This window comes from Xenia sp. Carnegie-2017, unplaced genomic scaffold (assembly GCF_021976095.1).
Source record: "Xenia sp. Carnegie-2017 unplaced genomic scaffold, XeniaSp_v1 HiC_scaffold_25, whole genome shotgun sequence".
In the NCBI taxonomy this organism is placed as follows: Eukaryota; Metazoa; Cnidaria; class Anthozoa; order Malacalcyonacea; family Xeniidae; genus Xenia; species Xenia sp. Carnegie-2017.
Window position 1 is genome coordinate 126,594 of NW_025813488.1, and position 13,419 is coordinate 140,012.

At 36.8% G+C, this 13,419-nt stretch overlaps 1 protein-coding gene and 2 long non-coding RNA genes across 11 annotated transcripts; 2 read left to right on the forward strand and 1 right to left on the reverse strand.

The window, feature by feature from the left end:
• Positions 1-2,293: 2,293 nt before the first annotated feature.
• On the reverse strand, positions 2,294-4,479 carry LOC124453097 (steroid 17-alpha-hydroxylase/17,20 lyase-like). The gene is made up of 2 exons (XM_047003848.1): positions 4,284-4,479; positions 2,294-3,914 (listed from the first exon to the last, which is right to left on the reverse strand). Exon 2 carries the CDS (start codon positions 3,911-3,913, stop codon positions 2,429-2,431), a length of 1,485 nt encoding a protein of 494 aa, XP_046859804.1. The 5' UTR covers position 3,914; positions 4,284-4,479; the 3' UTR covers positions 2,294-2,428.
• A 1,040-nt stretch (positions 4,480-5,519) lies between these two features.
• Positions 5,520-10,459, forward strand: LOC124453094. 9 transcript variants are annotated; one of them, XR_006950990.1, is made up of 9 exons: positions 5,521-5,739; positions 6,367-6,537; positions 6,609-6,702; positions 6,924-7,055; positions 7,140-7,204; positions 7,407-7,848; positions 8,959-9,072; positions 9,275-9,729; positions 10,173-10,459. It is a non-coding gene; the product is annotated as an uncharacterized LOC124453094 (long non-coding RNA). The 9 variants fall into 9 exon arrangements; XR_006950987.1 differs by lacking the exon at positions 6,609-6,702 and adding an exon at positions 9,910-10,111 and having other exon boundaries at positions 6,367-6,451; XR_006950992.1 differs by having other exon boundaries at positions 5,522-5,739; positions 6,367-6,451.
• Positions 10,460-11,649: 1,190 nt separating this feature from the next.
• Positions 11,650-12,132, forward strand: LOC124453093. The gene is made up of 2 exons (XR_006950985.1): positions 11,650-11,811; positions 12,055-12,132. It is a non-coding gene; the product is annotated as an uncharacterized LOC124453093 (long non-coding RNA).
• Positions 12,133-13,419: the final 1,287 nt, after the last annotated feature.

A 13,419-nucleotide genomic window follows, 5' to 3' on the forward strand; every position in this document is an offset into this window, starting at 1 on the left:
CACAAACGAGCTACTAAGGAACAAGACAAAACTAATCACGTTGCCGAACATCACCGAATCAGAAAGCGCAACATTGACTGGGACTTGGCAAAATGCATTACTTACAGTACTGACTGTAGACAACGGCTTACATTAGAAAGTTCGTATACCAACTTGGAACAAACCCCCCTGAACAGATCACAGCAATTACCGGCACCTTATAAATGACTTATTCACAATACAAACAAACGATCAACGAAAAACATTACACTTCACACTAATTTGCAATGACAATACACAATTGACACCCACACATTACACTAAAAACATCACACCTAAATCACACTTCACAACTACAAAACATTTCACTTCACACTAAATCACAATGACAGTACACATTTCCTGTACACAAAATACAATAACTTAAGAACCAGATAACAAATATGGCTAACCTGACGTTTACTTCTCATTTGACTCTGAAGATGACTACCGCTAAGGTTGTCGAAACGTCAGTCAACAACAACAAAAACAGTCCTTCTCAGGACTACAGCAGCCTGGATGATCTACATTTACAAACATGTAACGATACTCCCGGGTTCAAACCATTTACTTTATGATGCAATTGGATTTGAAACATAAAATGTGACCATAAGCACAAAGAATCATTGGTGTGTGACACATACATAGTTTATGAATTTTTGTCCTTTATTGCTAATAATCTGCAGCAATTTATTCTTAATGCAGATCATCCATTTCTTGAAAAATTTCTGATTTTTACTACTGCTTCCACCAGACTGCCAAATTTTGGATTCGGTAAGATAAAAGTAAAACTCAATAATGCCACTTCGTTTTTTACGTCTACTTGCCTATTTAGTGTTACTCTTCCAAACGAGCTTATAGGTCAAAAGTCTTTCAATGCATCATTAAAAGCTGTTCTTGAGTCATCTAAGCAGTCTTTTACTTCTCCGTAGGAATGTATAAGTAGACATTCATAGACTGCATAAGAATAACTGTTCTTACAACAAATATAGTTTGATGAAATGTTACGTTTTCGTTTTAAGTATTGTTAGTGTTTAATTGTTAAAGTTTTGGAACATTTTTTAAATGTTATCTTTCGTTAAATTTTTATAGTTCAGTTAAGATATTGGCAATAAAAATAACAACTCTTGGATTTACGTAGTCATTATTTTTAAAAAGCAGACACGAAATTATAAACTTTGCAAAAATAGCCTTGCCATGAAGATGGTCGCTGCTTTAGAAGAATCATATCATTTTACCCTTGTTGTTACGTCATATCTGTTGATGGAAGTACAAATTCAAGATGGCAAAAGCATTTTAGTTGTTGCTTAATATTTTTTTTATTTCAATATATTTACTCGGAAATTGAAAAAGAGTTTGCAATATTTCAAATGTTTTCCCTAACATAGATGGCAAACTTAATTTTTGTTGCCAATTCTTACTGTATTAGTCGACATTGTTTGACGAATTGTTGAAATTTGTCTGGCATATCTACGTATATTATTACATGAATATTACAGAGCAATCTTACACATAGTTACTGTGTGCCTTGATATATACTTCAATTGCATGGACATGCATGATCATCAGGGGCGGATTATCTGGGAGTAGCAGGGGGTGCGCACCTTCCCCAAAAAATTCACCAGCAACCTCCTAAGAAAAATTCAAAATGGGATTACGTAATGTAGATGCTTAATACAACAGTATTAGAGGCTATGAAATTGTACAGTAAGACCTAGTAAAGGTTGAACTTTTCATTTCAAAAGCAATTATATATTTTATACCACCACCATTTTCAATTGAGTATTACCATGTGCGTTTTCATGAAAACATTGAAGTTGAAATAAATCACTAAATGCGCGCTCATTGAAAAAATCATACAAATGTTTTTTTTAAAAAGGTAAGCCTAAAAATCTTCTGTAAGCCTAAAAATCTGCAATAGCCCAAAGCTCTAGCAACTTTAGCTACGATGACTATGCACACCCTCACATTCTCAAGTCTGACGTGAGCGTTACAACGATACCCACAAACGAGCTGCCAAAATCTTATCCAAAACAGAATCGAACAGAGCACACACACCCCCCTTACAAAATCATCCATGTGGGACGCTGAATTTTACCCCTGTTTTTACCCAATTCATTTCTTGTTTATGAAAAAAGTGCATTCCACCTTCCCATGCTTGGCTGGATGACTCAGTAACTTTACCATACTATTTTTGTGGTAAATATATTAGGGAGGGAAGTTAAAATGGAATAAGAATAGAAAGTTCTACAATAAAAGACTACTTCAACCATTATTTGCATAAAATTAGAGTCGACAATACACATAAATGATGGCATTTACATACAGCAAATCGTTTTACGTGGGTTTCCTTGATAGTGTAAAAGATACAACAGCAGTTTCATTACATTCGAGTACTAAATGCAAAAATCTAGTTCCGTGTTGAGATCGTGACCATGTACTCTTTCGGACGGGATGTCATTTGTACGACTGGGTCGTCTAATTTTGGTGCTATCGTATTTTCAGCTAGCTCAATACGATAGCGAGAGAGGAGATGGGCAAGCATCATTACCACCTCAAACTTTCCAAGATCTCGGCCAGGACATGCGCGTCGACCAAGGCCAAAGGGCATGAAGGATGGGATCCCAGACCACCCGACAAATTTACCATTTTCGTCCAGAAAACGTCCCGGTTTGAAAACGCTCGGATTTTTCCATGTATTTGGATTGTGGTTAACGCTGTGCTGGTTCAAGAAGACCAACATATTTTTTGGTATGCTGTACCCCATTACGGATGTTTCGCGCATTGTACGATGCAAGCCAATAAGTGGGCTCAGTGGTGTTGATCGCATCACCTCGCAAACGAAAGCGTGTAGGTAATCGAACTTTTTAACTTCCTCAAACGTTAACACCTTCCCCTTCTCGTAGCTTGTGTCCAATTCTTCTTGAATCTTTGTTTGTATGTCTTCCATAAGAATCAAATGAAGCAAACACCAATTCAAAGCGGAAACACTAGTATCCACTCCTCCGACAATCACGTCCATCATTAAGAACACGATGTCGTCGCTTGTGCCAACTTGTTTCTTACCTTCTTTCTCCTCTTTGAAGTAAGCCGCCAGCATGCCATCGGTGATGTCTCGGAGGTTGTCGCTTTTGAACGTTTTTTTGTGATGTTCCAATAATCCCACAAACAGTTCTTCGCGAGTTTTAAGCACATTATCGAGATTTCTTTTGAATTGACTTGGCAGGAAGCGAAGCAACGGGATAAGCTGAAAAATGCTTCCTTGACGTCCCAAAAAACTAATGCTGTTAATAAAGTTAATTATTGTTTGCACTTTAGGATCGTCATACGCCAACCGTTCAGAAGAAATCCACTCCCACATGTGCTTTATGATTTCAGATCGAATGATGGTCATGATGTTAAGCTTCTGCCCCACACATTTATCCAATCTGGAGCAAAGCAACGAAACCGTCTCGTTTAAACGCTTCTCGAGTTTTTCCGTTTCTTCGCCGAACAGATGGAGCGCCGATTTGAAAACTTTCGAGCGAAAAACGAAAAGTTGCCCGTAATCCGCCGTGACAATATCTTTTTCTTCAAACAAGATATTCATAGGGTAAAATTCCTTTACTGGTCGACCAGCGAAGTCGGTTTTTCTTGTTACCAAGGCTTCCCGAGCGGCTTCAGCGCTGTTTAGAAAAAGACAATAACCGAAGGGAAATTTTACCGTCATGACGTCCCGATACTTCAGACACATCTCCAACATGGTATATGGAGGATTATTGCCCAGCTGATGCAGGTTTCCAATGAGTGGCAACGGAAATGGACCTGGTGGCAATTTTCTGGTTTCGAGCCATGTTTTTGTGATGAAAGCGATGACGTAAAACACAGCCAACGCCAACGATACTTCCAAGAACATTCTAAAGACAAATTTGAATTTGTGTATTTTGTGCGTCAATTCACCGTTAATGAGGGAGATCATGTCCATATATTCTGCCATGTCAGGCATATTTCTTGATCAAAAGAAATTTGCCAGGTACGTCAGAATAAATGAATTTTGTCCTCTCTCAGTCAATGAACGTTTGTTGACGCAAATGAACAAAAGTTTCTTATTTCATGGAGCATCGTGTATTCTGTTCTTTGAAAATAAACAAATAGGCGGCCAATGGTGTATGAGCACAAATTGAACTATATCTACGGCTAAGTCACTAAGCCCAACGATTTAGTGATTTTGCAGATCGTTGCAAATGTTGTCCGTCAAATAAGAATCAGATATAAGTTGTACATACCTTATTGTTAAATGTGATTTACAATGCTTAAGAATGAAATTTACACAATACTTGACAATGCAATGGGAAGAAGCAGTACTTTAGTGATGTCAATCGTAACAAAGATTGCGATAAACTCAGGTTTATATTGGTTTAATGTGCTTCTCCTCAGTTGACCAGTCAGTACTCTGTACTCAGTGCCGGCTGGCACCAGGCATTCAGTGCCTGACAGTGCTAGGAAAAGGTCCAAACATTCATCGGATATTTGAACTTTGCAAAAAGGTTAGGAACTATAGCATGAAGACGAAAGACCTGCATGGGAATGCGTATTTTGTTAAAGCCGCTTGTTCATGTGAAAAAGTATTTTTCACAACACTTTATTTGCTAATATTGTGTATTTTGTAATGAAGTGCTTCGAAACTAACCACTTTGAAGTGGGATGAGTTTGCGCAATAAAGTTGCTATCTTATTTCCAACCACTGAATATTTTATTTTCTGGGTGGTGCAGTGGGAGATGCCACTATCCAAATATCTGATTTCACCCCCAAAATAGATTATTCACAGTCCATGAAACATTTTAACCCCCCGGAAATTTCAGCAAAACAAATCAGAAGTACTGTTGAACTAAGTATTTTGGGCATTGCTTCTACTGTACATACTACTTTCGGTCGCTGCACTGCTCGAGCGCCTTAAAAATATAGACACTTATTGTATCTTAAGGCACTTTCAAGCTCAACCCACAAAAATGTTTCTAGAACTACCCTTGTAAAAAATAAGAAAATCCGTTCACGTTTCGAGCTGAAGTTGTTGTTCTGTAAACTTGGAAAGCTTCCATTTATAAAAACTACTCCTTTGCTAACTTAAGTTGATTTGCTGGGTGGCTGTCCGCCATGTTTATGACAGTTCAATGTTAGATCGTGGGCATGTCTTGGGCTGGAAATTAAACACGACACCATGCACTTGTGTTCTAAAACAGCACTACTATAGCTGTAAGTACATTATGAGAGTTGAACAATTTCCAAGAGCTCAAATAACTCACGATTATTATCATTGTTGTTATTATAGTTTCGTAGGGCATTTAGTTTCGACTTGTTACTTTTAGCAACGGTTAATTTCAAATATCTCAACGTGTTTACAGTTGTGTAAGGTCACAGAATATATACTATACAGAAGGGTGAAGGCCATTGAGTTCTATAATAACTCAATATAAAACTCAATTATAGAACTCAATGGTGAAGGCTATTTCAGATATGGTAGAGCACCTTGTGCCCAGGCCCTTCTTTTCCTGACACGCACGTGAGTAAATGATATTCTCCTTATCATGATAACATTCCTATTTCTTACGTGCTTGCAACTTGCCATGGCGTTTTATACTTTATATGGCTTTACAGAAGATAGTGGGATAGTGAAATATCCTAAATAATAGCGGGTTTTATTCAAACATCATTTCAAAGATAAAGATGACTAAGGTGACTAGGTGAGCAAGTATTGTATACTTTTAATTTATTTACCGATATTTTGTAATTTGTAGTGCTGTACTTGCACTGTGCGAATTATTGCAGCGACGGTTTTTAGCACATTTCTATCAACGATAAATGGTAGTAAATACTCAATTTTCAATTGTGTTATGTTAGTATTCAAATTCAAACATTCTTGATGATGATATTTTCGCCCGAATCATTACACAAGAAGTAATTACAGGGCAAATGCAACAGTTAAAATATAAGACAACAAATACTGCACTGGAAACGTGTAAAGCACAAGCTAAGTTTGTTATTATATAGGCTATACATTGGTTTAGGTGTTGAAGCAATCGCCATATTACTTGGAGTATGCTATACATATGTATATGATACACAAACTAGTATTACTAATTACATAGGCAATGGGTGATGATTGATTTTGGTGGATGTATTTACACATCCCATCCTTTAGACTGTTTTATGGGAATGGTTGTTGTGTGTTAACTTTACCTAGACAATCATTAGCCTATTAGTAATTTTGTGTCAAAACATCAAAATTGACATGAGGGCAGCTTGGGCATATAATTTTACTCTCTATTTGCATGTTTTCTCCATTTCCAATCACCTGTCATTTATTTTAGGAAGAGTCCTTTCAGTTTATGGTGGGCAATAAAAGTGAGGATTCCTTGTTGTAGGATGATTTTCAGAGTCAATACATAATATGTGGTAGGATTGACAGCACCGTATACATTTTAAGTTTTCTTCAAAAACAGGTGCTCCACATAGTGGGCATTTGGAAAGTTCTGGCTGTTGTGAGTGTTGTTTCAGACAAGTTCCTCTTATTTTGTTGTAAATTCTAACCCTCATCTTATATGGATCACAGCCATCACTCATTGACTTTCCTTGCACAAACTGTGATGCATACCAGCAAACAAAAACACCACAACTTGAAGTATCTTGTTGAAGAGTATGCGGCGGTGAGGATCTGAAATTCTGACAGACCAAATTTGTTTTCAATAATTAAGGATGAATTTTGCTATAATCTGCATCTGTGCCTTGTTTTTAATATCATCAGCTGCATTCAATGGATCAACTTAAAAAATATTTCTCTGTTGCAGATCTATGGCAATCAATGTCCAGTGACAGTGAGTTGGGTTCCAAGGTGCTATAATGAGATTTTTTTCATTGCTCTTTTCAGACCAAAGTCTTCCTCCCTGACCACCATTTTGCAAGGAAAGCATTGATGTGGATGCTGCATAAAGAACATATTCATGATCTTCCTGTAGACACCAGAAAAATGAATTGATTACTTCATCATACAACCAGCCAGGTATGAAAGGTTTTTCACTCATGCTACTAAGTAAAATCTGTGTTTCTCTGTGCAAAATGGCTCTAATGATTTAATTTCTAGCAGAGATACAGAATGTGGTCCATTCCTTAATAGTTTTGCGGTGATTGATGAAGATTCTGTAATGAGAGGTGTGAAACCTGTGTGAGGAGTTGGCATGAAAGGAATTGTTTGTGTATCTTTGCTGGATGATTGCGTTTCCATTTTCTCTAGAGATAAGTCTTTATTATAGAATTTTCTCATCATTGCAGCATGTTGGCCAACTCTTCTATTGTATGGGTGTATCTTCTTTAATTTTGCAGATGGTAGATTAGATAATCTGGCTTTTTTTAGGATTGCTGGTTGTTGACTTGCTGATATTTGATGTTCTTTTTTTACGTTTCATTGACGTTTTCCCGGCGTCAGGAGCTGTAAGTGCTAGTCCTGAATCAGTATTGCTGTTATTCTCAAATTCCTGAAGTGCAGACTGAAGACTCTTTTCCAGGCTGGCTAGTGAAGTTGAATTAGTACACTCGTGGACCAAACTCTTTATTCTAGATAACAGATCACAACACCTAGTAATAGCTGTCCATTTTGGGAACACTGGTTTAGGTAGAACAGCTGTCATAGTTTGTTTTATGTCAGCTTCTTCTGTTTCTTTTTCTTGGTCATGAAAACTTTCTGCACCACAAACTTGCTGAGCATCGTCAACTCTTTTCAAAATATGATCAATTGGTTTGAAGAATAGCTATATCGACATCTAAGGTCAGAAATGGAGAATCTTTATATGCTGTTGGTAGGTTTTTCCATCCCCAACTTGTAAATTTTTTATTTTGAATAATCGCTAATAAGTGCTTGCATGGTAAATAGTTTCGTTGCCAGTCAAGACACTCGCAGCAAGGTTTTTCTTTGTCATGAGGTGCCCTAAAATATACATGATAGTTGTGCTTTCCCATTTCACTGGTTACTAAAAATGCACCCATAGAGTCATCCACCAAAGCGATTGAACGTACATCTTCAGCATAAACAAGACGTTTCATGCAATGGTCGATAAGGTAGTTAGGACGATTATGCAGAAATTCTGGAATCTGTTTGTTATAACGCTTATATGCTGTGGAGCATTTTGTATTTTCGTTAATGTAGCTGAAATAAAAAATATAATACACAACTTTTTGGTGCAAGCACACAAAATTTAATACAAAAATTTTGGTTTTAAAACCAGTATGCATGAGATTCATGCAACTTCACTTTACGGTTTACTCTCGGCATTAATATAAATAATATACGTAAGCTAGCCAGGATCTGCCTCTCATTCAGAAAGAAAAACTGTGTCACCTTAGATCATCTATTAATTGAATGCCAGACTTACCTTTCGTATTTGTCAGGAAGAAATTCATTTACAAGAATTGTTAACATTGCGCTGAGAGAATACTTTCGTAAAGTCAGTAAATACTGGTGTTTGAAAGCCCCATTTTGTCTTTCCAACCCATTGTTTGTGCTAACATAAACAAGCAGACGCTCTTTCTGAATGCCCATACCCATCTCTGTAAAAGTTAAATATCAATAAAGTATAAAAATGGTTGTAGGTTTTACTTGTATTGACCTGACGAAGAAGGAAAGTACAATGAAACGTACTTTTCCACGTTTTTCGTGTAAACGCTTGTGGTAGTTATTTGTGCAGTACATTTTGCGGCCGTGCAATTGCTAAGTCTGTATTCTTTTTTTTACCTTTTTGTGTCTTATCCACGTGTTTTCCAGCCACCTTTTAAAGCTGTTATTGGTCTTCCACTCGCAGCAACTTTTTGCAGGGCATTTTCGTATGCATCCTCAGTTCTTGCCCGTGCCAATTGTCTCATCAAAGCCAATATAAATTCACGGTTGTCTGCGATTCCATTATCTTTTTTAGATGTCCAACGTTCCCATGCTTGCTCTCGATGAAAATCGCAAAGCAGCACTTTGCAGTCTGAAAATATACCCACATGTTACACTCCATGATGAATTGCAGAGCTACGTAGCCATGGTATATAGAACTTTTTAAAAGGATGTTTAACTTTGTCAACACGATTACATATATATCGTAAAATAAAATAATCTGCATGTAGAAATTGATCAACCCTTTCTTCCCTTCCCATGTCCAAAGTTTTCTAATATTATTATTATATTTGATTAGCGATGGAAGAAATATAACTTGTGAATTGCTGTTCATTGCTTTTATTATTTAGGTGTTACATGGTTGATTTAGTGCAATAAAGAATGCCAGATGTTTTGGTCAAAACCTCTTGCAGCTCGTGCCTCATACCTGGAAAAACAAACTCAATTGATTTTATTTCTTCTTCACAAAGATCGGTCATCATATGCTGTGGGTTCCATCGTGGATTCCATTGATGTAAAATACTGAGAGCTTCTGTTATACTAGCTGTTGTTTCATCTTGTATTACAAAGGATGAAACGATAGCATAATCAACATTAGTCTTCACAGCAACAAAAAATAATGGCAAGGAATACTTTGTGGTTTTGTATGTGGCATCTAGGAAAGCTAGTTCCTGACCATAACGACAAAGTAACCTTGATTGCCAAGCCGTTTGGTGTATAAACAAAAGTCGCCCTTTTTGCTCCTTTGCAGTCGTCATAACCTCTTCATTTAAACTTATATCGTCATCGCTGTCTTCTTCATTTTGTAAGTCTGTATTTTTGAATTCACCGCTTCCTTCAACGTATGGACGGAAATAAAATCTATCGTTGCTCAAAGCCTTTTCGCATTTCCATTTTTCAACCAGTCGAGTGACGTTGTCTTGGTCCATAAATGAAAGCCTGGGTCTCATTGCCGCGTTGTACATGTGATTTTTTATTGTTTTAGCTCTGGGAAAGTATCGTCGATTGTCACGCAGAGGTTGTTCTTTTCCTCAAAAAAACTCATCCTTCATGTATATTTTCAAATGACGTTTCATCTCATGAACAGTTCGCACTCCTTCACTGACAAGTTCTTCTATCTTTCTAATAACCTTTTCATCTAGTTGTTGTGTCATTCCGCTGTGCTGAAATAGCAAAAGGCAAAACTAGTTAGTGTCATGAATTTTATCATGCACATGCCACAAATGATTGTGATGTTCTTGTCTACAGATTGCAAGACGAGCATGTCAAACAAGAGCATATACCATTCCAAGTCTGTGCGTGGTGTGATCTTCTGGCCGTGGAAATGAAATATAGATTCTGCGTTCAGTTTTTACTGAGGAGCTGGGGTTTATTAAATGGGCTCGCAAATCAGCAGAGGTCGTGTCACGTTTCTTCTTTTTAGCGTCATGTGGCACCTAAAAATATTGCACTCTAATCTTTTAGAAAAAAACCAATTTAACATGTGTATACTTGTCGATTTACTATGAACAAAAATAAAGCCACAGTATAAGCAATTTTCTTTTTTATTAGTAATATACCTTGTATTCTGGAAACTTTATTACTTCTTTCATTTGTATGATGGCTGTGCAATCAAGTTTTTTACTATCTTGCTTCCAGAAACGTCTCTGTTTTATAGTATGATCTCCACGGTCGCCCTGTAATATGAGTAAAACTTTAATTTTAAGTCCAATTTACTTTCATTACCTAAAGAATTTATGAAGAGTAGTGGTGTCATCTAGAATAATTACCATGAGATTTGATTCATGTTTTTTTTTCTGATAAACGTTCCTGTCTACACCGTGTTGGCATTCCAAGACATTCGTTCCAACCAAATAGAACGGTACTCCATCAAAGGGATGGGCTTTTCAGTACCGGATTTAGATTCCCACCAAATACGGTGTGGTTTTAGGTCATTTTGGTCTAACGCACAAAACCATTGTAACAGTAGTTTTCATAGATTATGTTAACATACAGCGAAGCAATATAATATGTTACGTGAAGATGAGGAGATTTTAATTTCGTTAACAAGGTGCACTTTTAATAAATTAAAACAGGCCATGACCATGTACGATTATTATATTGATATTATACAGCAGGAAATGCACAAGATGAATCCTAACAACTTCCGTAAATACTTAGCTGCAGATAAACATTACATTTTAAACCTACTGATTTTATTGATTTATACTTGGTTCAACAAATGTATTCGACATTCTACTAAAATAAATACTTAATAATGTGTGATGATTGCATCATCACGGTAGAGTATTTCAAATATTCGCGCTCAAAACGCATTTTACCGGTGGCTACAAAGCTCTTTGTTTTCGTGAAGACTGTGAATTTTGTCGTGGTCGCGTTTTCAAAATCCCTCACGAGCTCAAGCGCTTTTTCCAAAGAACTTACATAACCGAAAAAAGGATTTTCTTCGTTGACAATATTGTCAATTTTTGGAATATGTAAATCAGATAAAGTATAATCTTCCATGTTGCGAAAGAGTAAGCGCGATGTAATATGTAAATATGCTGAAATTAATTATTAATAGCTTTAAGTAGACAAGTTAAAGCTAAAGGACCTGGGCACAACGTGCTCTACCACATCTGAAATAGCCTTCACCATACAGAAGGGCCACTCTTGAGTTAACTTGTCGCTAATTTTTTATGCGCATGCTCCAATTCCGCCATCTTCCTGGCCAGTCAATAGAGAGTTTACGAAACTTCACATTTTGACGACGACGCCGGGAGTTAATGCTAGTGCGCATGCTTCTTAACATTTTGGCTGCTTCCTTTGGCGACGACGCCGTGAAATCGTCTTCTTTGGACGCGTCCTGCATGTTCAAGATGGCGGATGAACATCAAAACACAAAAAGGTAAGAATCGAACAGTTTTAAGTGTTTAAAGCCTTTTTTAGCAATAAGTTATTGTTATGTTCAGTTTGTACTGAGATAAGGGTAAATTATTTAACACACAGAGTACTAAATCGATTGTTTTTTTCAAATATTACAACTCAACTAATATTTTATTATATTTTTATATGCACGAAATATTATATATTTATAATTAGTTTATTTGTTTGGTTTCCTTTGCATTCTTATTTATTTTTGTAATTTTAGCAAAAAAGCAATGACTTGGACAAATGAACATGATGAAATTCTAGTTCGTGAAATGTATTTATTCCAACCATGGAACTTCAAAAAGGATCACAGCAACGAGGTAATGCATGGAAAATGATCAGTGATTCCTTAAATGTTATGGATCACCCAAAGTTTAACGTGACGCAAAAGTCTGTTCGAGATCACTACACTTTACTTCAAAAACAACAAAAGAAAAGATTAAGAGAGGAGGAAAAAGCTTCTGGGATCTCTCCAGAGCCATCTGCAGTAGAAACTCCATTGAGGAATTTATTCAATTGTTCAGAAATAGAGATGAAGAAGAGAAAATTTGGGAGAAACAAAAACAAAACTCTGTTGCAGAAGTAGAAAAGGCTGTGGAAATGAGACAACAGTCAATGGAAACATTAGCTGAAACTTACAAAAGAAAATTTCAAAGTAACAGGAGTTTCGTTGTTCAAATGATCCAGCTGCTGAAGCTTGTTATATAAACTGGATTGGGCAAGCATTGCGCTGTCATGGCGTCTACCCTCCACAGGACCAAAGAGATTAGCCACAAGACCATTTGGAACAGCAACTGACTGAAATTTTATGGCATGAACTCTTTTATGGCCATTATAAAGAACTCTTTGATTTTGACCAGGTTTAGAAATTGGACGTACTGTCCCATCGACAAAACCAAAACAATTTTGTAAGGCACCACTCTTCTGAAACACTGCATTACAAAATTCTTGAATGTTGCCGGAAGATAACCATGGTTGATCAAATGTTAACAGCAAGCGGTTCCACTCCATGTATAAAAAGTTTATGACAGCATTACTGATCATACAGAGTTGAGGGACTGGTCTACCAAATCTTGGCAACATATCCAGGTATCGACAAGGGTAGGCAAAATGTTTCAAAAATATGCACAATGCCTCAACTCTATCAACCTTAAGGCCGTTATAACATGTAATAAATTGTGGTAGCCTCGAAGCATCCACAAGAATATAAATGTGTGATTTCATAAACCGAAATTCTGCTTTACACTCGTCGTCGCTTAATTTATCTAAATCAAACTCTTCGTATTTCCAATAAGGCAAATCCGGACTTTTAGCAGTATATAAGTTGAAAAGCAAAATAAAATCTTCGTCGTTGATTGATTGATCCGAATAAGACATAAAAAGACGCTCTCGAATTGCTCTCCACTTCGGCATTTTTTGTTTTTGAATTTTTTTGAAAGCAATGTTTTCTGATTTATTTTCCCGCCAATTATTTTTCCGCCGAGGCGACGTTGTAAATTTGCGTAAACTAAAAATACGCTTGCGCCGGCGTTGTGAAACACAAGACGCCGGCGTTGTGAAACACAAGACGTCGCCGTCACGAAAA